General features: G+C 41.2%; 1 protein-coding gene across 1 annotated transcript; it reads right to left on the minus strand.

Annotated features, from left to right (window-relative positions):
* Positions 1 to 3,318: 3,318 nt before the first annotated feature.
* Positions 3,319 to 18,600, minus strand: dlec1 (DLEC1 cilia and flagella associated protein). Its single transcript, XM_033638402.2, has 35 exons — positions 18,404 to 18,600; positions 18,132 to 18,316; positions 17,615 to 17,838; positions 15,521 to 15,605; positions 15,337 to 15,424; positions 14,874 to 15,047; positions 14,633 to 14,769; positions 13,514 to 13,606; positions 13,120 to 13,210; positions 12,873 to 13,035; positions 12,248 to 12,440; positions 12,056 to 12,132; positions 11,722 to 11,884; positions 11,517 to 11,613; positions 11,281 to 11,411; positions 11,025 to 11,177; positions 10,780 to 10,910; positions 10,138 to 10,288; positions 9,763 to 9,879; positions 9,517 to 9,638; positions 9,017 to 9,202; positions 8,858 to 8,925; positions 8,621 to 8,772; positions 8,348 to 8,463; positions 8,182 to 8,252; positions 7,011 to 7,231; positions 6,710 to 6,868; positions 6,502 to 6,624; positions 6,292 to 6,386; positions 6,056 to 6,140; positions 5,719 to 5,916; positions 5,453 to 5,614; positions 5,203 to 5,353; positions 3,667 to 3,784; positions 3,319 to 3,548 (listed from the first exon to the last, which is right to left on the minus strand). Exons 1-35 carry the CDS (start codon positions 18,471 to 18,473, stop codon positions 3,434 to 3,436), a joined length of 4,665 nt encoding a protein of 1,554 aa, XP_033494293.2. The 5' UTR covers positions 18,474 to 18,600; the 3' UTR covers positions 3,319 to 3,433.
* Between the last annotated feature and the right edge of the window lie 5,495 nt (positions 18,601 to 24,095).

Genomic DNA, 24,095 nt, shown 5'->3' on the forward strand with positions numbered 1-24,095 from the left:
CGAGAGGCTACCTGTGCACCAAAATCATTTATAATGGACACAAAACTGTTACCCCAGGCGGTCCTGTCTCCTCTTTGTGGCATATTAGAGCAGACAATCAGAATAACAAATGCACCGCTGACCTTGTCCCCAGCATCGCTCCTTTCAGATTAGTTCCACGCAGCACTGTTTTATTGTGATCAGACATGCCCTTGCTCTGTGTAAGACTGCTTGAGTGCAATGAATATCAATTGGAGATTTGCATCTCTCTCTGGATTTGCAGCGCTTGTAGACGGCTGAACTGTGCTGTAGATGAATACCACAGGCAGCTGTTAGGAGCATTAACTGTGTGTGTGTGTGTGTGTGTGTGGTTTGCAGCATCACTTTAGAGAATGTTTCAGGGTCTCTGGAGAAAAGCAGGATGCCTCGCAGTCAGTATTTTGAAACGAAATCAAATTCTACTGAACTGCAGCCAGGTGAAGGTGCAGACAGTTTACATGTCTGCGGTCAAAGCTGATTTTTTCTGAGGTTCCTGAGGGCCACTGCAGTGCTGGGAGTTCCCCCTCATGTGAATTCAACCGGCCTTTACCGTCCCTGCAGCACTGGAGCACGATGTGTGTGTGTGTGTGTGGAAGCACATGCTCACACACTTGTGGTTATCCTTGTGGCTGCCTCTTTTTGATCTTTGCTAAAAGGGTCTTCCAGAAAAATCAATTTCCCCCTCAGGGCTGGTATCGACTTGCTGGAAATCAATGAAGCCTTTGGCAGTCAGGTGAGCTCCACAGGAAACCCTAAAAATACCAGGGAATTTTTTTATAGATCAAACTTTACAGTAAATCACAGATTTCCTGTGAACAAAGCTGAGATGCCCCAGTGGAGAATCCCGAGCTGATGATGGCTTTTAGCTGAGACAAATTTGTTTATGCCCACAATAAATAAACAACACGTTTTATTTGAGTGTTGCTGCTCTCTATGTTTTGATCCTTGCCAGATCCGTGCACCTGAGCTGCTATTTTTCACCACGATCCCAAGAGAGGGGCCATTGCTACGGGTCATCCTCTCCAAAGCTCGACAGGTGAACGCACAGGCAGACAGCGTTTGTTAACAGCTACAGAGCTGCTGTTTATTTGTCAGAGAAACACCAGACTCCCCACTGGAAAAATGCATTCAGTTTAAACGATCAAACAGGCTTCCCTCTGATCTTTCTCCAGTGGTTTCCTGTTCTGAAAAGAGTCTCCAGGGCTCATCACATGGCGTCCATGTGCAGCGGGAATGCACTGGAAGCTGCTGCTGACTTCAGTTCAGAAGACTAGAAATCAAGACTTGTTACTGTGATTACAAAGAGCGATTTTAAAGATCACTATAAAAGATTTGGTGCTGTTTTGATAACCTTTATACTCACATGCTGCTCAGCTAATGCTATCGTACCTTAGGTCAGTGGCTCCCACCTTTTTCTTTAAGATGTATTAATATTTGTTGCTGTATATTTATAGCATAGGTATAGCAGTGGACTATACTTAGGTCATGTTTATATTTTCTTTATTTATGTGTTAGAATGCAGGTACAAGTTATTTACGACAGGTGTGGTGCCGTAAAGCAGTATAGTGCGCATGACAAAAGGAGATTGTGGACAACGTCATGTGTAAAAGTGTGAGTGAGTGTGTGTGTGTGTGTGTGTGTGTGTGTGTGTGTGTGTGTGTGTGTGTGTGTTTACTTTAAAAAGCTGACTAACATTTACTTTGAGGCAAGCTGAATTTAGATCGTGACAGATTTCTGTAGATGGCCATCTGCTTCAGGCATGCTACTGCTTGGTTTTACATTATGTAGCCTACACTGCTACATGTAGCTACATGCTAACGTCAGGGAAACGTGCGATCTCAGTTGCAGATGTTGTTCGTTTCTCCCCAATTTCAGGTGGTATTTCTGCAGGAACATGTCTTGTTGTGAAGATTTTGTTTCATAAAGTTTTGTTGGTGACATTTTACTGTTTTTCTTCTTATATACACATATACACACATACATGTCAAGTACTATATGTAATTGTAATACAACAAATCCCTTCTACAACATAAATATAGTATTTAAAATTATAATATAATTATAATAAAGTATATAAAATTAAAAAAATTAAATTAAAAAAAAAACAGATCAAGACAAATCATTCATCCTATAAAGAAAAGCAGGATAAGTTATGATATCATAAAATAATCATAATGTGGTATCCCAGGTTTTTGATATTGTCAAGATCTCCCGTTTATTTATACCTGATCACTTTTCTACCTTTCATAATCATCTTTTCCCGAGCTTGATACAAGCTTTTTGAAAGTATCGAATATAAAAACTTTGCCAAGCAACAAACAGTATCCAGTAATATATTTTGATCATCTTGAAATCCCCAAATAATACTGAGGAGAGATAAAAGTTAAATGAGTGCTTGTTCCAACAACCAATCTGCATAATATCTTCCTCCTCATGGGCACACAGTCTACACATATTATTCTCAGTTATTCTCCAGAACTTAAATATTTTTCTTGTCAGTAATATTTTATAGAATGTTTTTAACTGGAGAGCTGATGAAAAAATGAAAGAAAATGACCAGTAATCACTGTTAGAGTATTTTTTCATACAATTACACTGTGTTTAGATCAGTTTGGTCAAGTTTGCATTTGTACCATTTGTAGCATAAGCTTGACGTTTAGCTATTCCTATCATTTAGCCATTACTTTTAGCTAAATGTCTATTTCAACTGCAAATTCATTACATTTAATTAACCTTTCAGCCGTTTATCCATTACTTAGTTAGCTGTTTAAGCAGTAAATTCATTACTTTAAGCTACTTTTTAACCATTTACCCATTAACTTCAGCAACTGTTTAGACCTCTCTGCTCACTTGCCATCTCCATCATCTAGATGGATATATATCATTTTTATTTTCTAGTAAAATTATCCTTTAATTTTGTTCAAAATTGTTGAGCTACACTTCAGTATTTCGGTAGTGAAACACAGTAAAATACCCTGGGTATTACCGTTGGTTCAGTTTCCTGTTTTGCTGTTTCGGCTGGACCACATTTATCATTATGACACACTCTGGCAAGTTAAAAAGTAGCCTGCATCACCAACCTGTGGTAACACCTCTATGTAACATAAATGTACAATAACAGGTGATAAAGTGCCTTGAACTACATGTATTACATCATCTCACAATAATATTACCTTATGAATATCTACTGGTAATTAAGTCTCAACATATTACATTATTAACTATCTTCATAGAAAAACAGTCTCATATTTTTTTGGTTATTAAAAGCAAGTTGTTATATGTAATAAAATTACAGAGACCTGACAAGTTGTTCATATTTATTTACATTCTCATAAATGACTTGAACACAATTGATTTAAAGAGAGCAGGTGAAACAGCAGGTGTTCACTGTGTGACTGTGATGTTATAAGGATAGTTAGTTGGACCTGTACCCTTCATCAAAGGATCCTGTTCCCTGGAGCTGCAGAGTGACGGAGGTCTTCACCAGAGGAGACTGGATCACCACAGTGGCCCTGAACTCTCTGTCCTCACTATAACACACAATATACAAACATCTCAAACTCTAATCTTAGCTAGATATTACGTTCATAGTATAAGCTCATCATGATCCCTGTGTAGCTGTTGTGATGGTGGTCTGTGGTTTGTTACCTGGGAGTGAAGCTGATCTGGAGACACTGACTGTAGCTGCTGACATGGAGCTCCCTCAATTTGAGGAGCCCGAAATCTGGTGTCACTCTGAACACATGGGAGTCTCCTTTATCTGACTCTACACACACACATACAGTGGACACAGGTCAGTAATAGGTTTACAAGCTATGCGGACAGGGATATGAGTCATACCTGACACTACTGATTGACATCATTCTATGGCGTGACTTCAGAGGCATAATTTTCTTGGCAGAATAATTATAACTTCAAACAAAAGGCAATAATTTGAAGTGAAACTCTTTCATTATATTTAACTGACTACGGAAAAGCTCCAAACTGGTTATAATAAGGAAGAAGAGTCAGACACCTTCCTACTGCTGCAGAAAATAATGAGATAGGCCAAATATATTTAATAATTTCCTTTCCAAAGTATCCATTATATCCATTCGTATGGCCAAGTTGTGCCTAAATTAAAGGGGACCTATTGCTTTCCTTCATATTCTGTCTTATATTAAATGTGAGCAAAGTTTCAAATAATGAGGTAATCGTATGTAAAAGTAATCCCTGTGAGCAAAAATGTCAGCTCATGACAGATTTCTTTATATGGTCATTTGTTCCAGGCACACTACTGCATGTGTTTACATTATGTAACCTACACTGCTACATGTAGCTACATGCTAACGTCAGGGAAACATGTAATCTTGGTTGCCGATGTTGTTAAATTCTCCCCAGTTACGGATCAAATTCCTGCTGGAACATGTTTAGTTGTGAAGACTTTTGCTTAGAGGCTTTTATTGGGTATTTTTCACGGTAGAAAGTACTGCCACATATATACTCTGTTACAGTCATTCCCTGACTGCAAGTACACTGCTACATGTAGCTACATGCTAATGTCAGGGAAACATGTAATCTTGGTTGCCAATGTGGTTAATTTCTCCCCAATTTTGGATCATATTCCTGCTGGAACATATCCAGTTGTGAAGATTTTGGTTAAGAAAATTAGAAAGTGTTAGAAAGTGCCGCTATACAATAGTACCAGTCATTCCTTGACTGCAAGTACACTGCTACATGCAGCTACAAGCTAACGTCAGGATAATGTGTAATCTTGGCTCTTCCTGCTGGAACATGTACAGTTGTAAAGAAATTGTTATAGAAACTTTTATTGATGATTTTTGACAATAGTAAGTGCTGCTATACTCCATTACAGTCACTCCCAGAGCTGCAATGACAGTGCGGAGTTGCAGAGATACAGAAATCCTGGTAACACTGACCAATCAGAGCAGACTGAGCTTTTTCAGGAGGGCGACTTAAAGAGACAGGCGCTAAAACAAAGCTTCTCAAGCAGAGGGTAAATACAGGTGTTCCAGCATAGACAGTGTGAGGAGACTAAAGGGTTTTTGGACATTAAAGCATGTCAGCATGTTCTGGAAGAAACCCAAAATACAAGTATGAACCTGAAAATGAGCAGAATAGGTCCCCCTTTAAGACCTAAACAGACCCCATGCCAATGTAAGAGCAGTGAAGTGATGTCGTTACCTGTAACTGATTTCCAGTGTGTGTGGGCTCCGTGGCTGTAGAGGTTCACTTCTCTTATCTGTGTCTGTCCCACATAACAGAACCCAAAGCTGATGCTGTCTTTGGATAGATTCATTGTAGGAAGAGCCAAATGAGCGCAGAGTGGCACCGTCTGCACAGAGCAGAGAAGAGATGAACTTTGTGAGGTCAGTTACCTTCCAATGATTATATAATATTATATAATTTTCTTTTCTCCACTACAGTGTCAGACCTGCAGGGTGTTTTTGCTGTAGTGAATTAGCAGGTTTTGCTGGAACCTCAGCTTCCTTTCCCCTTTTGTACCATGAATCAGCGTCACCCCAGAAGGGATGTCTTCGTCTGCCTGGTCTGCATGGTCCAGAAGAGACAGGGAGCAGCGGAAGGCCACCTTCACCTGGTGTACACAAAAGAGAGTACAACTTACTGACAAGAATAACAAGATAACAGATCGTCCTTTCCTTAAAATCTAAAAACATCTAATAGCTCTCTTCATCTCACCTGCATGCTGTGTTGTGGTTGCAGCACCAGAGGCTGGCCGTCACCAGAAGGCGGGTTGCTGGAGATGCTGGTTCGGGCTCGAGGCTGCGGCTTGAGCACTAAAAATGGAGTCTGAGTCCCCAGTCTGAAGTATAGGGGCATTTCTAAGTTGTTCCTCAGCTGAAGGGACCGTGTGATGTCAAATTCATGAACTCTGAGCTACGGAGCAAAACAACCAGAAAAGAGACCACTAAGCGTGACTTGTCGGACACACTGTACACCCTTGGGATCAATGCCTCGTGTGCATTTCATTGTGTCTGAGCAGTGTTGATTGGTGTTGTAGATTTCTCTGACGGACCTTCTGTGATTCTGCCCTCAGTAAATCACCGGCAGAGGCATGAAACTCCAGCACCCCCTCGTCCTCCTCCATCTGCACTAACAGCCTGCAGTGAGAGGGAGCCAAGGGGAAGATATGCAACTTAATCAGACCACCTCTGAGTTCCTTTTGCCTAACCTCAGCTCATTTTAATTCAGGAAACATAAATTCACTTGGATGCACTGGGGGTTTTGGGGAGTATGATTGTAATTGCTTACACTGCAGGCTTAACAACTGCGAGTAGATCCATCCTGACAGGCTCCAAATCCAAACCCTGAGCTCTTCCAACTTTACCCGGGACACAGGCAGCCATCTGTAAACAAACACAACACAATAATAAGGGAATTAAGGTTGCATCAGAGTCGTCTACTGTTGGGTTTTGCCAGGATTTAACACTGAAAGACAGTTCAGTCTATTGAGCATGTCACCTCGGAGTCTAGACTCATGAAGCCCCGAGCCAGGCCCACACATCTGGACTCACAAGCTGACTCAGAAAGGGTCAAAGGGGTGAAAGAAACATGGATGGTGCTGCTGCTCTTTGCTGGAATTACCTTGCGATAAACACCAGAAAGAAAATAAATCATTAGTCATATGTCTACAAGCAACACGCATGTGGCTAAAATCTGATCAACGTACTATTTGCTGGGGTGTGATGCAGTATGGGTAATCCGAGAGGTTGCCCGCATGAGGTGTAATGTGGACAGAAATGAGTTTTTTCTTTGAAGGAAAGGGATAAAGACAGCTTTCCTCTTCCTCACAGTCATCCTCACACACATATTCCTCCTTGTCCCCATTCTGAAATTGATAAGATTATGAGCCAATGAAATGTGGGCCTACTTACTGGCATCGTAGCCGGAGGAATTTCCCAGAGGCAACATCATAAAAGTCATGAAAGTTTATGTTTGTGTATCTGTGTTGTGATGTAAAATGTACACACAGTCACACTTCGGAGGGAGTCGCTCGTTCCCTTGGAGCTCGGGGTCTCATTTCTTTCCCAGGCTGTTTGAAGGTTCCCACCAGAAATCCTTAACGCTCCGCTCAATATTTCATCACCATCAGCATCTTTAACTGGAAAGGTGTCTCCATACGCCACCACAACATCCACCAGTTTACCGTCATTGGGATCTATGTTATACGTTTCCCAGTCCAGGCGAATATCTGGAAACAAATAAAGATTTCAATTAAACAAGTTAACAGAGGGGAAAGTTGTTGGTTGCTCTGAGAGGTCACAGCAGACTACAAATACATACTGCAACAACAGTGTCCAAGATTACATGTTTTCCTCATGTTAGCACGTAGCTACATGTAGCAGTGTGCTTGCAGCTGGGGAATGACTGTAATGGAGTATATAGCTGCACTTTATACCATGAAAAATACCCAATAATAGCTTCTAAACCAAAGTCTTTACAACTGGACAAGTTGCAGCAGGAATATGATCCAAAAGTGGAGAGAAATTAATATCAGCAACCACGATAACATGTTTCCCTGGTGTTTGCATGTAGCTACATGTAGCAGTGTAGGCTATGTAATGTATATGTTTGCAGTAGCATGCCTGGAGTAGATGACCGTCCACATAAATCTGTCATGAGCTGACATCAGTTTGTCTCAAAAGTAAAAAAGAACCTTGGAAAGGTTTTTGCCCACAAGGATTACTTTCACATACGTTGACCTCATTATCTGAAATGTTGGTCACATTTAATATGAACATCTGACATTGTAACATTAAATATATGTGACAGAAAATAAGGAAAAGCATCATAAGTCCCCTTTAAAGACTTGCTAATCTAAAAAGATAGGCTTTCTCTAATTACAGTATCTCACTGCAATAGATAATGGGTCCCCTTTAAAATACAATTAATAAATAAAACTAAGCCAAAAATTAAAAGACATTAATCATTCAGTGCAGCATCTCAGTATTCATAACTGGCCACTTTTTAGACTACTAAAGCAATTACCATGGGGTGACCTTCAAACTAACGTAGGGTTATTTCCTCCAATACCATCGCTAATGAATCAAGAGTTAAAATAACTATTAGCAGCTTTTGTAATAAATTTGTTGACGAAAATGTAGCCCTCAGACCAGGATGTTTTTTAATGATTTCACTCACCAAACATGGTGGGGTTGTTGATGCGAACAGAATGAGACACTGTATCACCTCCAGACACATGAGCGCCAAACCTAATGATGCAAACACAGTGTCAAATGAGATAAAGATAAAGATATAATGGCAACATTAATGAATCTTAATTGGAGAAATGGACAGAAGAACAGACCGTATGACTGGTCCCTGGTTCTGGTCATCTGGACGTGGGCCTATCATTTGGAAGTAGAGTGGGCAGCCTGTCACTGTCATCTGCATGGGAATGAGCGTGGGCTCAAGGTCTCCAACCTGCAGGAGGAAAATTATATTTCAATATTATTCATCAGTCTACAACAAACTAAAGAAGATGAATGTGTAAAAAGTGATGCTCCTTATCTTAATCTTGTAGCAGAAAGTAATTTCTAATCTTGAAATTTATGTTGCAGCCCACTGTATAGTGTCATACTTTGCATATGAGATGATCTCTGTATTCCCCCCACATGTCAGTGTAGGCAGTAACATCCACAGTCTGGGTCTCAAAAGGTCCCAGCGTCCCAGAATCTGGCAGGACAAAGAAAGCTGCACCTTTTCCATGAGCCAGCAGGCTGCTCACAAACTCTGCCAATAGACACAGAAAGCATGAGTATGTACTCAGTCTGCTTTATTCCAAAAGCATGCACACTGATTAAAAGTTAAAGCATACCTTCATGTGCTTTTTCTTCTACTTTCTTTGCTTGAACCAAGAGAAGTGGCTTCCTGACGTATGTGAATCTGTAATTAAAATGCAGCCAACGTCACATCTGCAGCACAGTAAAGTCACACTTTGATCCATTATTCAAGTCAGTCAGCAAGCTCCCCGTACCTTTTCTCTGACTGGTTATTTGGCTTTGAGGCACAGCAGGTGAAATACTCCACCTCTATTGTGAAAGGAGCAGGGATAGCTGTTTGATTGGTTATCAGTAACTGCTTAGTGACAGCTCTCTTCAAAATGACGTCATCTCCAAAGTCAAGTAACGGTGTTGAGGTGGTCTCACCGTCCGTGGTAGAGCTTAAAGCAAAGAACAGCAACCGTGACTTACCACACATGTATGCTTAGGAGTTACCGCAGCTATTAGGTGGTGGGATAATAGAATTTAAAAGGGCAGTTCACCCAAAAATCAAAAATACATAGTTCCCCTCTTACCCATGTGCCATCTAGTTCCATAATATTGGAGATAAGGCAGACATCTCTATGGCCGATGTCTCCAACACTCTGCAACTTACATCAAAGCAATCTAGACTGATAAACAGCACTACAGGTAAGAGGGAAAATATGTGTTTTTGATTTTGGGGTGAACTGTCCCTTTAAGCCAAGGTTACTACCAGACACTGGGCAGTGAGTAGACCACACTGAGCGTCTTGGTTCTAGAAGTCACGATGCTAACAACAAGAGGAGAGTTCATCCCCTGGACCTCACAGAGAGCAGCCACCTCAGTCAGCTCCAGCTGGATAAACAGACAAATATCAAAAGACATTGGTGCATCTTTTAGCTGCAAATTTGCCGCCTCAGCCCTCACATACTTAGGGTTGTGACAGTTTTTGTGACCTTCTGGTGTGTTTGGTACTTACGTCTGTGTGAGCAATAAAGCTAACTGTGATCTCCAACCTGGCATGAGGTCCCAGAGTGCCAGATGAGGGGTCAAAACTGGCTGTACACAGTTCAGCCTGTTTACCCTGGAGCTGAGCCTGGTGGGGAAATGTAAAACTCACATCACCAAATGTTACTTGTCATAAAAGACATCATAATTTCAGCCAATTTCATCTGCAGAAACAAAAACAAGAACCATTCTATATAATTGATGATACTATGTACTCAAACAGCCATACATATTTTACAGACTATGCACTGCAAACGTGCCTACAGAGGGTTTTCTTCCATGACTTTAATATTCATTCCTCATACTGTAAATTAAGTGGAGATAAAATGTAGCGATGCCAGCGTACCATCCAGCTGAAGTGTGAAGGCAGGGGGGTCTTGTTGAAGAGAGTGATGGCTGCCTTGGCAGGAACTCCAACAAAGAGATCAGAGAGGAGCAGCTCACAGTTCAGCAGGCACACCTGAGGAGACTGTACATCTGCTCGCACTGACAAGTGACTGCAATGAACACACAGGTAGTGTTACTTGATATCAACAGGACACTGAGTAACATCATGGTTGTTGTCTGGGCTGGTCCCTCTGCACCACATAGCAGCCCCTAAGCTCCAGCTGCCTTTAAATACAATGCTTATTTAAGGAAAGGTGGACATCAGGTGGGCAATTTCAGTGTTTTTCAACCTGGATCCTATTTTCTGGTGGGTTTGGTGGGTTTGGTGATAGCAGTTTCTGGGCTGTTTTTGGTTAAACAAAAAGGATCTTACTCTTTGACAAAAAGGTCTATCTGTAGGTATCCTTTCCATAATATTTTCAGACACTTAAAATAATAATCTGAGCCTGTCAGTGGCAAAAACAAGCACTTCTAGTGGGTGTAAGTTGTCTGTTTGCACATGCCCCCAGCGGTTACATTGCAACCTGTTTACCTTGTCTACATTTTACTGTAAATCTTAAAGAGAGGAACAGAGAAGTTGTATGTGGCTCAGCATCCTTACCATCCTGTTCCATTCTCCACTGTCAACTCCAGCTCTGTTTCATATCGCTGGCAGAAACGGGGAGTAAATATCACATCCACAGTGCACGAGGCCAAAGGAGGCAGCACACCTCTGCATGGCTCCACTGAGATCTGAGACACAAAGATTCATATAAATGTAGAAAATAAATTCCACCATGAGCTTAACACAAGCCATATTTTGTTATTTTATCACAGATGTTTTGCTATATCAATCCACTACAATACCTGTGAGTCCTGCTGACTATTATGCCTCTCCATCAGTGTCCAGCAGGCCTCCAGCTGGGTGATGTTAGTGAGGTGCAGCGTGGTCTGTGTCTGCTCCCTGAGTCTAACGAGCCCAAACTCCAAAATGGGCACACTGAGGGTCACTGTGGGACCCTAAACAAAATTACACGATAAACATTAAGAAGTCACAGCTCACAGACAAACTAGAGTCATGACTTGTTAGTAATTTAGAGATGGTGTTAAGATTCATTCTCACCTTAAAAGAGACTTCCAGGGGCAAAGTGACGGGCTCATGGTGGTGCTCTATGTGGCAGACCAGGCTGGTCACAACTCTCTCTGGTTTCCCTCCATTCAAAATCAGGTCGAAGTCAAAGCACTCGTTCTCCTCTGGACCCATGGAGGACAAATCAATCAGTAATGAACCAATGTATCAACTAAATGAAATGAAGGAGGATGTTTCTGTGTGATTTTACATTGCACTGTGTGACACACCTATTGTACCAGCAGAGGGCTCTACTTCTATGATGTGGCTGCTGCTGCTCATTCTCTCCCAGTGAAAGAAGATGTGGGTTCTGCTGTGGTTCCACATCTGACACACACAGGACATAAAAACACCATGAATGTGTCACACAATGATTCAAAAGCAATCTAATATGTCAACTGTGGTTAACATAAAGAGTCAAGTGACTGAAATAACCTTGAATCGCCTGCGTGTGGTTGTGCAAATAAAAATCTCTCCAGGGATCAAAACAGTGTAGGGCTCCAGTAGGACCTGGTACGGCTCTGTTGACCCCTTGACTTCTATCCCCATTACAGTGACATCGCTTACTTTGGAGCCAGTGCGCACAGGCTGAAGGACACTAGATATCCAAGCACACACAGACACAATCCAACTATTTGTCAGATGAAAAGCACAGCAGAGGAGCTCCTGATTAGTCCACTTAATATGTGATGTCAAAGCTCTTTGTATGTGATGACCTTGTACAACAAACACTTCTACCACTGTATGTTAAAGCTCACAGCAACTTTACCTGCTGTCACTAGGCTCGGGTGGCAGCTCGGGGACGTCCCTCAGGACTAAGTGACAGACACTGTGGTAATCCTTCAACTTAAGAAAACAGACATTTTGAATAGGACCTGAAATAAATACAGTATTCCCAAACATAACTAGTGATTTAATAAACCCCTGATTCTTGTTTTCTGTCACTCTGAGTCTTGTGTACCTCTTTGGGACAGAATGTGAACAGAAACTCCTGTTCCTCACAGGGTGGGAGAACACCTGTTAAAGGGCTGACTTGGAAAACATCGTCTGTGGCCAGGTGGGACTGGATATAGGAGGGCTCGGGGGTTTCCCCTGGAAGCAGAGGGTGCAAGTTTGGCTCCATGATCTGCCAGTGGAAAGGCAGCTCCAAGTGGCTTCAGCCCCAGAAAGAGAATGTCAGAGAGAGAGAGATGTAATGTGATATTTAACGATTCCTGAAGGGAAACTCTTTTTCTACTTGTGTCGCTGCACAAGGTCAGCGATGGAGCAGCAGCCCTGGGTCTCGCAGTTAACCAGTGTTTAGTTTCTCACTTGAGGACACTTCAACTACGTAAATGCTGCCAAAACTGAGACTTGAATCTCAGTGCTCCAGTTTAAGAGTGGTCTCATTTCTGTCACCAGTTTCTCACAGAAACTTTGACTGCTTGTCCATAAACCACTGAACATTTTAGGTCCAAGATACTTGTCAGATTTCCTGACCCAGTACGAACCTTGCAGACTTCTCAGGTCAGGTGGCCAAAGACCTACATGCTTACCTCTTAATCTTCATGCTTCGTGGTGATGATATATGAGGGTGTGAGGCTTACACATTGTTCCTAATGATGACTTTTTTCCGCTGCACAGAGTGAGGGTTACACGGGCTGAAACGCACAAAGTGCTCTGCAGTGAGGTCGTGAACCTCTCCCACCACTGGAGGCTCTTTCTTCCCTGATACAGACACAAGCTCAAGTGCTATCAGCTGGCCCTCACCTGGGAAACACACACAGTTTAGAGACATTACTGCACACTGGACAAACTTCAAATCGTTGTTCTTTTTATAGTTTTCTGATTCACCTTCTATGGAAATGTCTTTCACCTGGCAGTTGTCACACACCACAGTGAACACCTGACAGCTCTTCTCCGCAGTGGTGGGGAAGAAAACCACCTGAAAACACACACACACACACACACACACACACACACACATATGAAACACAAAGAATTTATAGTACTGAATTTGAGCACACACAGTCGGCTATATAGAAGTGAAACCTCTGTCCAACGGGGAAGTACACTGAGAGATTTCTACATCATTTGAGCTGGTTCCACTATATTTTGAGTATACAAAATCTTAGTTAGTAGAACTAATGTACCAACTGTAGAGTTGATCCAGTCAAATAACCTTTGTATATTACTACATATTTTTCTCCCTCTTCTTAATATAAATTTACCTCCAGACCAGACTCACCTCCATCACAATGGCCTCTCCTGGCTGCAGCACAAAAAGAGACGGGCTGACTGCAAAGGGCGGCTGCTCAGAAAAGAAAGTTCTTGCCACAGACTATATAAAGAAAGAGAGAAACATGTTATCTATTAGTTACAGGGTTCCTACAGATTAAGACAAGTTAGATTTAAGACTTTTTAATGCCAGAAAAAAACACAAGCTGGCATCAGTTATGTAGGGTTAGGAAGAATTTTGCCCAAATGTTTATTGTGACATAAAACATGACTTTTTCAACGCGTGGCAGGGACAACAAATACACAAAGCCTCGTATAAATTGTATTGTACCAGTTGCAGACATGCTGCGAAATCTTGGATAAATGGCCAGTTTTTTTGTTGAATTTGCTCTGCTCTGAGCATCCAAGATGGGAACAAAATATGTGTGCTATTGGTTTCACTGTCCTGATCTGACATCACTGCGAGAGGCATTTGGTAAATTATTTAAGAAAAAGTTACTACTTATTTTAAGATTTAGCAATGCAATTGGCTTGTCGTGCAATGATGATTAATAAAATCCTACTTCACATGTCTTAGCATTTTTAAGACAACTGAAAGATTGATTTAAGAGATTTTAATACCAATTTAGGCCTTATTGTTAGATTAATAAATTTAATGCCTTTAAAGACTTTTTAAGGATCTGCAGGAACCTTGAGTTAACAATTACCATGATTTACCCTTTGAAACCTGGAGTGACATCACTTTTCTTGTGCTGCTTTCAGATGCCTTTCGCAAGTAGTAACCTTTGAACCTTGAGCAAATTGGTGTGGTCTTTTTAAAAAACATGGGCAAAAGGCAATGAGCAACTTTGTAAGAAATGTCCCACAAATTGCAAAAAAATAAATAAATTGAAAAAAATATTTTAAAAAAAACTAGGGAAAAGAGAAAAAAGCTATTACATTTTAAAACTGTAACACAATTATATAATTTCAGGCATTCTCTTTTTTTACTAATTTCTTGCTAATTTTTGTGGGTAATTTCTTCTTTTGTTGCTCATTGCCTTTTCCCTATGTTTTTATAAGAAATCAAGCCAATTTGCTCAGGTTCCAAAGGGTTAAACAATATCTTAAATTACTGTCAGATTTTTACCCTGAGGTTCGAGACTGGCCACTGGTTCTTAGGGATGATGCAGAAGGTCCCGGTGCTGAGGCCGACATTTTGGCACAGGAGCTCCACAAACTTTACCCCTCCAATCAGACAGAAACCACAGTCCAGAACTCTTGGTACTGCACAATAGTTAGGAGGAAACATATCAACAATGCATGACCAAATAAAGTACACACATGAGCAAAACAACAAGGTAAAATTGGTAGAGTGTAATGAGACTTACATGTGAGTATTGGAGGGGGTCGTCTGGCTGCGATGCGTACCACAAGCAGGTGTTCAGCCTGGGCCTCTACCACTATGAAGTCCTCATAGTCCCCCAGGGAGTCTGGAGCAAAGCGCACTGAGTACTTACAGCTCATCCCTGGGGCGACAACGCCGCCCTCACTAGGAAACCTCCCTGCCAAAACATATCTGGATATCAATCCCTGCTTCCACTTCATCGTTGTATAGTTTATTTGTTTGATACAGTAGGTGGTGCTGATGTTCACTTATAGGACTGCAACAGCAACACAGGAATGCAAGAACAAACACTGATCGCATTCCAGAGACTTTATTTCTCAAAACTATCTGGCATTCCTCTTTGATACAGTCACTGACATTTAACATACTGGATGACTTCCTCATTACCAACAGGAGCAGGTATAAGGAAGCTGGATAATACAATCAGAGCAGAAGGAAGAGCTCACCCAGGCCAATAAAGAAGTAAGGAGTGGTAGGAGGGATGACCCGAACAGTGCGGCTTGCAGAAGTCAAATTTTTCAGCTCCAGTGTCGTCTAAAACAAGATAGGGCATGTTACTGTACATTATCAGAGTGACAGTTAGTCTTGGATGTTCTGAAATGTTCCCTGTTCTGTGTGACTGAAACATACCTCATAAACATGTCCCACACTGTAGTCAGTGAAAACCACCACTGGGGGTTTTGCAAGGAAGACTGGGACCACATCATCAGTGAAGCTTTCAGGGAGAAAGAGCACAAACACCTGAGCATTTTATCTGTTTTCACTAGAGACAGTCTCACAGGAAGTGGTGAGCTGGGTAACAAGCTGTCGCTGACAGCACTGAATTCTACGTCAAAACCACAAAACAAGCTTCTTTGATTTTTACTGTCTTAATCTGCCAGAGATTGTCTGTTGCTTTTGGGGTTGGATCAAAGCTGGAGCTGCACTAATGTGACTGAAGCAGGACGGGTTCTTGTTAAAGCTGACCCAATAATACTCACCCATCATCCACAATGTGTGCACATTAAGAATAATGTTCACAGATGAACGTGAACTTTACACATACATTTTCAAATTACTGTTGCAGAGTTGCCACACTTCACATAGACGTGGTAGGAAATAGGCGCAAAGTAGTGTACTCATTACATCCTCTCAGTGTTGTGGCCAGCAGTGTTTGTATCCACAGGCAGAATATGAGTCAGCACGTCTCTTTGAATGCACACTCTGCTCTCACTGAGGGATGTGTATTGTTTCACATTCAGATGGTCCTCTATCTATCTGTGTTTGTCTCTGGTTCACAGCCGTGTTCGGATGCATTCGAGAATCTTGATCGTCCGTTTGCTAGGAATCAATCTGACTGCAAATATTATGTGACCAAAGTCTGATTTAATTAAGAGTGTTATGTGGCAGTCAGATGGAAAAAATGTTTTGTCCTGAGATTTTCATTGTGCATAATTGGTGGGAAAATCAACGGTGGTTTCCTTGGTAAAGGGGACTATAATGACGGAAGTATTACATGGGAACGATTTTTGAGGATGCATGGATACAGCCAAGGCTTAATACGGTGGGATGTAATGAGTAACCGCAAACTTGGTACAAAAAAAATCTACCCACAATATGTTTAACAATTTTATAAGCTAACTAAAATACTAGTAACTAGTCCATACCCATTGAGTACAGCATACCATACCATGACTTACCAAAAATTTGAAAAAAAAAGAAAAAGAAAACATTCGGCCACAGGGGGAGCCACAGCGCTCGGTCACATTTTAGCCATTTTTAAGCATTTTTGTGTTGTTATAGCGCCACCCAGTTGCCAATTAGAGTTAAATTTCTCCAGTCACCTTGAGGCGTCCTGTTCTACATATCTACCAAGTTTAGTAAAAATCGATATGGCGGTTAGGCCTAGATAAGAAATTGGCTCTCTAGCGCCCCCATTTTGTTTGATCGGGTCTTTATGTGATGAGCCACACCCTCTGCAATATTCATTGCCTTATAGAAGCTCAGTTTTAGTAAGTTTTCCAACTTTTGCCAAGAGGGAACCTTAGATATTGGTCCCTAGATTATGTTCACCGAGTTTCATGCGGTCAAACTTCCTAGGAAGAGATCGGTTTTAAAATTCAAAATGGCAGAAATCTGTATCACCGGAAGTTATGGGTTCTTGAGGCAAATTTGTTCCTCATGAGGAGAGGCATCTCTGTGCATAGTTTCATGTCTCTACGACATACGGGCGGATATATGCCCATTCAAAGTTTGTAATTTAAATCGGTTGTTATAGCGCCCCCCTTTGGCCAACTGATGTAATATTGCTTCATTCGCATCCTCCCATGACCCTCTACCACTGTGCCAAATTTCACATGGATTGACCAAGTCAGTGAGGAGAAAAACGTGGAACAGACAGACACACACACCCACAGACAGACAGAGTTTTCATTATATAGTAAGATAAGAACAAGGAACACAGCCTGGCAGATGCACTGTAGGATACACTACATAATGCCAGGAATATCAAGTGTCAGGTCTGTGCTTTGGCACACAAGGTGCACTGCTTTCTGCACTAAGGTAAGAGGCACTTGTGTTTGCACTTAATATTGAAGCCAGATAGTCTGACCAAAGCCTGTTGTGTTTCATCAACCCATACAAGATTTTCATATGCAACCCACTATATCAATATCCTGCCTTTTTATATTTCCTACCCTTTGACAAGCTTTCATTATGATGTGATGATGGCAAGGGCTCAGGTACCTGTGCTCCTCCATCCCTCTCCTCACATGCCCTGTCTTCCCCGCTTTGGCTCTGGGCTGGATGAGGGATGTGCCACCCTGCTGCGCACTTGGAGGAAGGAAGCGAGGATTGCGTAGGAAGCTGTGTCGATCTTTAAGCCTCTGAAGTTGTTCCCATCCCTCTGCCCGATCCTTTGCGCTCAGCTCATCCTTCCACTTTGGTCTGGGTTTGGTCTGGTTCCGCGTCTGAAATGTATTTATAGTGCGCTGATGTAATCAAGTCTCCCTCCTTTCCAGAGGAGCTTTGGCTTGCCAGATCAGGATCATCATTTACATCAGTTTTCAAAACTCAAAGGAACGCCTTTTAATAACACTCTTTTTATATCCTGTTTTCTTCCTGTTGTCCTTTTTTTCCAATTAGTTTTCTGCATCAGTTGATTATCTCCTTTCAATTATATGTATTAAAATCTATTCTTATAAAATGTGTTACTCTTGATAGCTCTGTCTAATCGAGGGGGTGTAGACGACTGACTCCTCACCTCCTTGGGGGTTTTCTTCCTCTTTGGGGTATCTGAGCTGGATTTAAACGTCAGGCTGCGATCTGACTCATTCATTTCGGGGATTATCTTTTCAGGGCTGGGCATTAGACCATAACCATCATCCTGAGGCTCCCTGGACACGTGCAAAGCGTAGGCGATGGTGGGTCTGCCAGGATTCAATTTTACTGACAAGAAAAGGACATGTGAAAATGCTGAGGCAGAACACTTGGGTCATTAATAATTCACGATGAATCCAAAAGGGGGTTACGTACTCGGTGCTGGTGCTTTCACACGTGGTTTTTGTGAAGGTAGGTAGTCCTGAGGGGAAATCAGGTTGTTCATTTGGAGAAGGTCGCTGTCCTCACACCAGGAAAAGGCTAATTCGACTGCAAACAGGCAGAAGACGTAACATCAAATAACATCTCTGTATGTAGAGATAAATTACAGTATACATCTGTACAGCAGTATATCATATTATATCAAGTCATGATAATGCCTGGCCTTCTGTGTCTGCAGCCCGAGCTCTGGCCTCAATTAAATGAGCTTCCAGCATGTCAGCCTCTTTTATACACCGGCTGTATTCAGAATGAGCCTATGTGATTGAGAAAAAAACATAATAACATTAAAGATATGTATTACTGTAATATTTCTTCTAGCACAGTTTTCAGTGTTAGTAACAGTGCTGTTGGGTCACCTGTTGAAGCTCCTCAACATATCTGTCATGGTAGCTGCTTCGTCCATTCTTTGTCTTGAAGAAGTTGGACGAAGTGTCTTTCCCGATGACGTCTCTTGTGTAAAGGTGTTTGAAAATGCTCGCTAACACATGAGAAATGTCCTACAGTGTACAAAGAAGACATGGTTTTTAAAATGTGAAGTAATTTTGCTTGTAGTCCAGTCAGTCTGTGGTTTGACCCAGGGAAAACTGCAATAGGAATCATTCAAGATTTTTTGTGATCTCTTGGGACATCCAAATAACATATTAAAAGTATACCAATACTCACTCAGTGGATCAAGGTAAATTCAGGGCTCGAAATTTGAGGTTATTATATCAGAGCATCACACAAAGAAGTGCATTTCTCGACTTCAGAACATGATATATATCTAAACATCAGCTTTTTAGGATGTTCTTTCCCATATAACCATCAGATATGACCTGTTCTGAATGTACATGTGCACTCAGGGGGTACCTTTATACAACAATTATCTTTTTTTAATTAAAACAGTCAATAAAATTTGGTTAAAAAGCATATTATCATTCAGTTTTCTGCACATACAAATTTGTTTGTCAGTGAAAACCATGAAGCATATCAGCACTCAGACTGAGAACTTACATGAGACCAAACTTGAAACATGTCTTGGCTTTTTCATTCTTTGGTTTATTGGTTGGGGTCACTGAAGGTTAATGTCGGCGAACAAGCTGCCACTTTGGAAAGGTTAATGTTGAAATATCATCTTGAGATAGACCTTTTCATGACACACAACTAGAATTTCACACCTTGGGTGGTACCAGTGAAAATTCCTACCTGGGCCCATTAAACAATCAGTACCAATTCCCCATGATGTTTTCAAGTGTAACAAATAGAAGTTTCCACTATTGCACCATATGTGTGTCCTATCCCATCCCATCTCAGATGTACAGGATTTTTCTGGCACATCATCATGAGGCACTGCATTCCATCAGGGGCAGAAATCCCGGGGGGGACAGGGGGGACATGACTCCCCCTTCAATAAAGCTGTACCCCCCCTAGAATAATTTGAGACACAATTAATAATTTTTTAACAATGCAGTAGTATTTATTAAAAGCACAATGTAAGCGGTACTCATTATAATCGTGCAATAATGTGCTATTTAAATCTTAAAAGATTTAGTCCCCCCCTCCCATTCCTAGTATTGGTATATCCCACACTCTTTCCAACGGGCGGGGCTGCTTAGCAGCAGTAGCAGCGTGTGGCCAGACCTGGCTGCCCACATTGCGCATCGCCAGGTAAGATGTACACACACACAGATGCAGTTTAACTCACACAAGTTACAACACATCCCATTTACTGTTACAACAAGCCCCAGGCCCAGGCTCATAATATAAACTGTCTGCAACATTTCTCCTGCATTGTTCAAAAGCCAGAGTTTAGTGATAGTCAGAGAGGACAGGAGAGAAAGAAGAGGGAGAGGACAAGACAAGAGCAGTCAGTGGCGGAGCAGCTCGTAGTTAATATCTGTAGGCTCTCCACCTGTCAGTGAGACAAACATGAAAGACGTGCAGTTTAACTGACAAGGAGCGGTCGTTACAGCGACTATTACGCACGGTTGTGAAGGAGCGGCTTGTAGCTAATGGGTACCTGTCTGTAGGCTCTCCACCTGTCAGTGAGACAAACATGAAAGACGTGCAGTTTAACTGACGAGGAGCGGCCATTATGCGCGACTATTACGCACGGTTTTGAGGTGTACAGCGGCAGATCTGACAGCACACTGTTTATAAACCAGTTCACCAGTTTAATTGCAGGAAATGTTTATCTAACTGCCGGTAAAAAAAACAAAAAAACAAAAAAACAAAACGGTTTGCTCCTGCAGCCAGCCAGAGACGAAGGATCCATTCCACACACCTGAGTCTATTGATGCTTATTGAGTCAAGTGTCAGTGTTCTCAGCAGCTGGTGTTCATACCTGTGACTTTCCTGATGTCGGTCTGTGGGTGTTCACACACGGATCAAACCGGGATTTTTCTCCCGTCTCTGGCTCCTCCGACATGGTACAGAAGCACCGAGCCACTCGTGTAGCTAATGTTACACGTTGGTAAACAGCTAACGTTATGCTAATTGTAAGTAAGTTGGTTAATTAGCGTAAACTTACGTGGAAAAAGTTAATTAGCGCGTATATTCAACGTCAAAACAGACATGTGGCGTTTGCAGGAAGAGTTTCACGAATTATTAAACTTCCAAAGATAACCTATGGACACAGTATCGCTAAATAAGTCGCTAAAAGTTAGCTAATTTTATTGAACCCCTTCACTGCTTGCTGCTCCTCCGCCATTTTAGTGTACCGGTGGTTGCCATAGCGACAGCCAAAGGTACATCCGCTGTTGTGTTCCACTCAGGCAGGAAATCACTGAATAGACATTAAATATTTAACTTTAAATGTTATTTTGTGGCCCAAACAAACAAACAAATATTTTTTTAATCATTACACAGCCTTTATTTTTGTACATTTGATCTGAATAATGTAAACAAGCCAATACGTTTAGGAACCACTGGTTTAATCTTTTCACAAAATGTGTTGTATGGCATCATTTTATTTCATTTTATTTATTCATTTTTAAGTACAATTTTACACTAGAAACTAAGCTGTCAGGATAAATGTAGTGAAGTAAAACGTACATTTGGTGTTGTTATTCTCCAAGCAGTGTTCCTGTTTAAAACCGTAGGCTACTCTTTTTTAAAACTGCAATCCCATGTTTGTTTGTTTTGTTTGTTTCTACAAAACTATAAAAAATCTTAAAATATTTACTAAAATATTCTAAAAAGTTTCTTGTCTAATAGTAAAGTTGTCTCTTTTGTATTGTGTGTTCCCCAATAACAATTTGTTTATTTTGTATATCTGTATTCTTTGCATTTATCGATATGCAAATCCTTTGTGAATACTAAGTAGCCATCATATGCCTATATATGGCTTACTTGAACGACTGTCTGATTGTTTGATTGGCAGATGACGTGGGTGGGATGACACCTGGCTCTTAGCCTATATGTATACCCGCCACCTGCCATTTCATTCTTTTGAAGTTGCCTGAGGAAGACCATTTGGGTCGAAACGTTGCTTTTTTAGTCATTAAAACCTACTGGGAGCTCTAATTCAGTGTGCGGATTTTCTTCTTCTTTTCGTGAAGTAAAACGTAGCCTACAACATGTCCCTCTTCAATGTAGTATAGTGGAAGTATAAAGAAACATAAACTAATACTATGGTATGGTATTGTAGCCTATATTTCTAATTAATACTATATATACATTACATATACATGGGTTATTTGTGTGACACAATTAAATGGTATTTAGATCTGTATATTTAAAAAGGCCTAAGGTATAGTTTTATCTATATAAGGAAGCTGTCTGTTTCATTTCACTCAATGACTCATGGAGAAGTGGATTCAATAAGGTTATACTTCCTCCCACTCCTTTATGAATGTGTAAATCAAAGTCACTATACACTGACAATTTCTTTTCATTATGCTTTTCATTATTTGTAAAAACTTTCTTCCTGTCTGTCTGCTCGTTTGTATGTTTGTGTCTTTTTTACATGTTCTAAATATATATCAGAATATCAAATAAATTACAAATACTCAACTTAAGTACAAGCCTACCTGAAAATTGCACTTGAGTACTGTACTTGAGAAAATGTGTGTATTTAGTCTCCACCACTGATATAACAAACTCCTATAAAACTATATAAATGGGCTACATAAATATACCCCTGGGAATATAAGCTGCAAAAACATCAACTAAAGAACAAAACTGACCCTGCTGTCTTAAATTCCACTGAAACATCAACTAAAAAGGCTAAATTGTTCAAAGATAATTGTTGAGTAGGCCTATTATGATTGATTGATGGCCTATTGACATTCAACTCATTTAATTAACAAGGAATGTCTGATTTTCTGCAGCACTTACTGACTCTCACCTGACACACTGAACCATATGAGCCAGACCGTCCAGGGAGATCAGATGCAGCATGTTTATTCAACAATCACACCAGCATACTGCACCGTCACGAGGTGTGGCATCGCCTCTGTTTTCCACAAAGCTACCTAGAAAGCACAGCTTGCCGTCCGTGTACGACGGAAAAGTACAAAAACTCCTTCAGGATAGTTTCTGTCTGCAAATTGTGTCATGCAAAATCTTTTCAAAGCCCTGCAGAGCTCAAACAAAGCACCCGCCTGTGGCCTTATGCAAAAAGAGCAGTTCCTGTGTAAGAAGTAATGCTTATAAAATACACACTTAAGCTGATGTGTTTCATTTAGGAGGTAAAGATTCCAAAGACACACAAAACCAATCCTTTACTGTGCTGATCAGCTCATGCGATGTTTAAGTGGGATTCTCAAAGAGCCGATTGTTGTGAATTTGCCAGACAGAGCTCCTTGTTTTTTTTTCTTCCCAAGACTTGCCCCAGCACGAGAGCTCATAGGGCAGAACAGGCTGGCAGACACTCATAATAGAGACACACAAAGCATGATCTGTCTGAGCCCTAATACAGTATATTACACTGGAGCTTGTGGGTTCAATGCAGATTCCATTTACTTACAGCTACTTTAAAGTATCCTGCCATATTAATGACACCATCACCAACAACAACAACAAAATGGACCTATCTATGAGCTCGCCAGTGGCCAAAAAGAGCACTTCTGTGATCGCAAGAGATGGACTAGGCATGCATGATAACCAACACCTGCTCATTTAGCTTTGCCTTGTTGTTTTAGCACATTTTTCTGTTTGAATCAACTGTGCTGAAACATCTACCAAGGATCAACGCCTTCAGCTGCTGTCAATGGGCCTAGATGGCGTAAAGACCTTATGACTTCAGACGTGGTGTGATGACATTCCCAGTATTAACCATGCAGTGTAACGAGTTAGAGAGAACAGACACACCTCAGACTATAAATGGTAGGTCTGTACCAGACCAGGGCAACACCCTACATAAATCAGATCACTGTAGGCGCCAGGATGGTGTATAAAATCACAGCACTGACTTAATGCATTTACAATAAATCCTCAATTTAACACTATCTTATCAGAGTCTACAGCTGACCTTATGTGAGTGTTTATTTTCTCTATTGGGAGAATTCCATCCAAAGGTGTAGTTTCTACTGAGCTGCAGATGAATGAATGTAATAAGAGTAAACACAGTGGTGGACTTGTCAGACCGGTGTTGCAGTGGGTGTGGACTGATGGCGCATAAGAAGCCAATGGGCTGGCTTTGACT

Source organism: Epinephelus lanceolatus, chromosome 20, assembly GCF_041903045.1.
Source record: "Epinephelus lanceolatus isolate andai-2023 chromosome 20, ASM4190304v1, whole genome shotgun sequence".
In the NCBI taxonomy this organism is placed as follows: domain Eukaryota; kingdom Metazoa; phylum Chordata; class Actinopteri; order Perciformes; family Serranidae; genus Epinephelus; species Epinephelus lanceolatus.

Excerpts from the sequence above, each read along its gene's own strand:
- dlec1 (XM_033638402.2), bottom strand. The coding sequence starts at position 18,473 with ATGAACAACCTGATTTCCCCTCAGGACTACCTACCTTCACAAAAACCA. Across the intron at positions 14,770-14,873 it reads ACCCCCTCCAATACTCACAT|TACCAAGAGTTCTGGACTGT; the intron begins GTAAGTCTCATT and ends ACTATTGTGCAG. Across the intron at positions 6,625-6,709 it reads GCATCACACCCCAGCAAATA|GTAATTCCAGCAAAGAGCAG; the intron begins GTACGTTGATCA and ends GTTTATCGCAAG.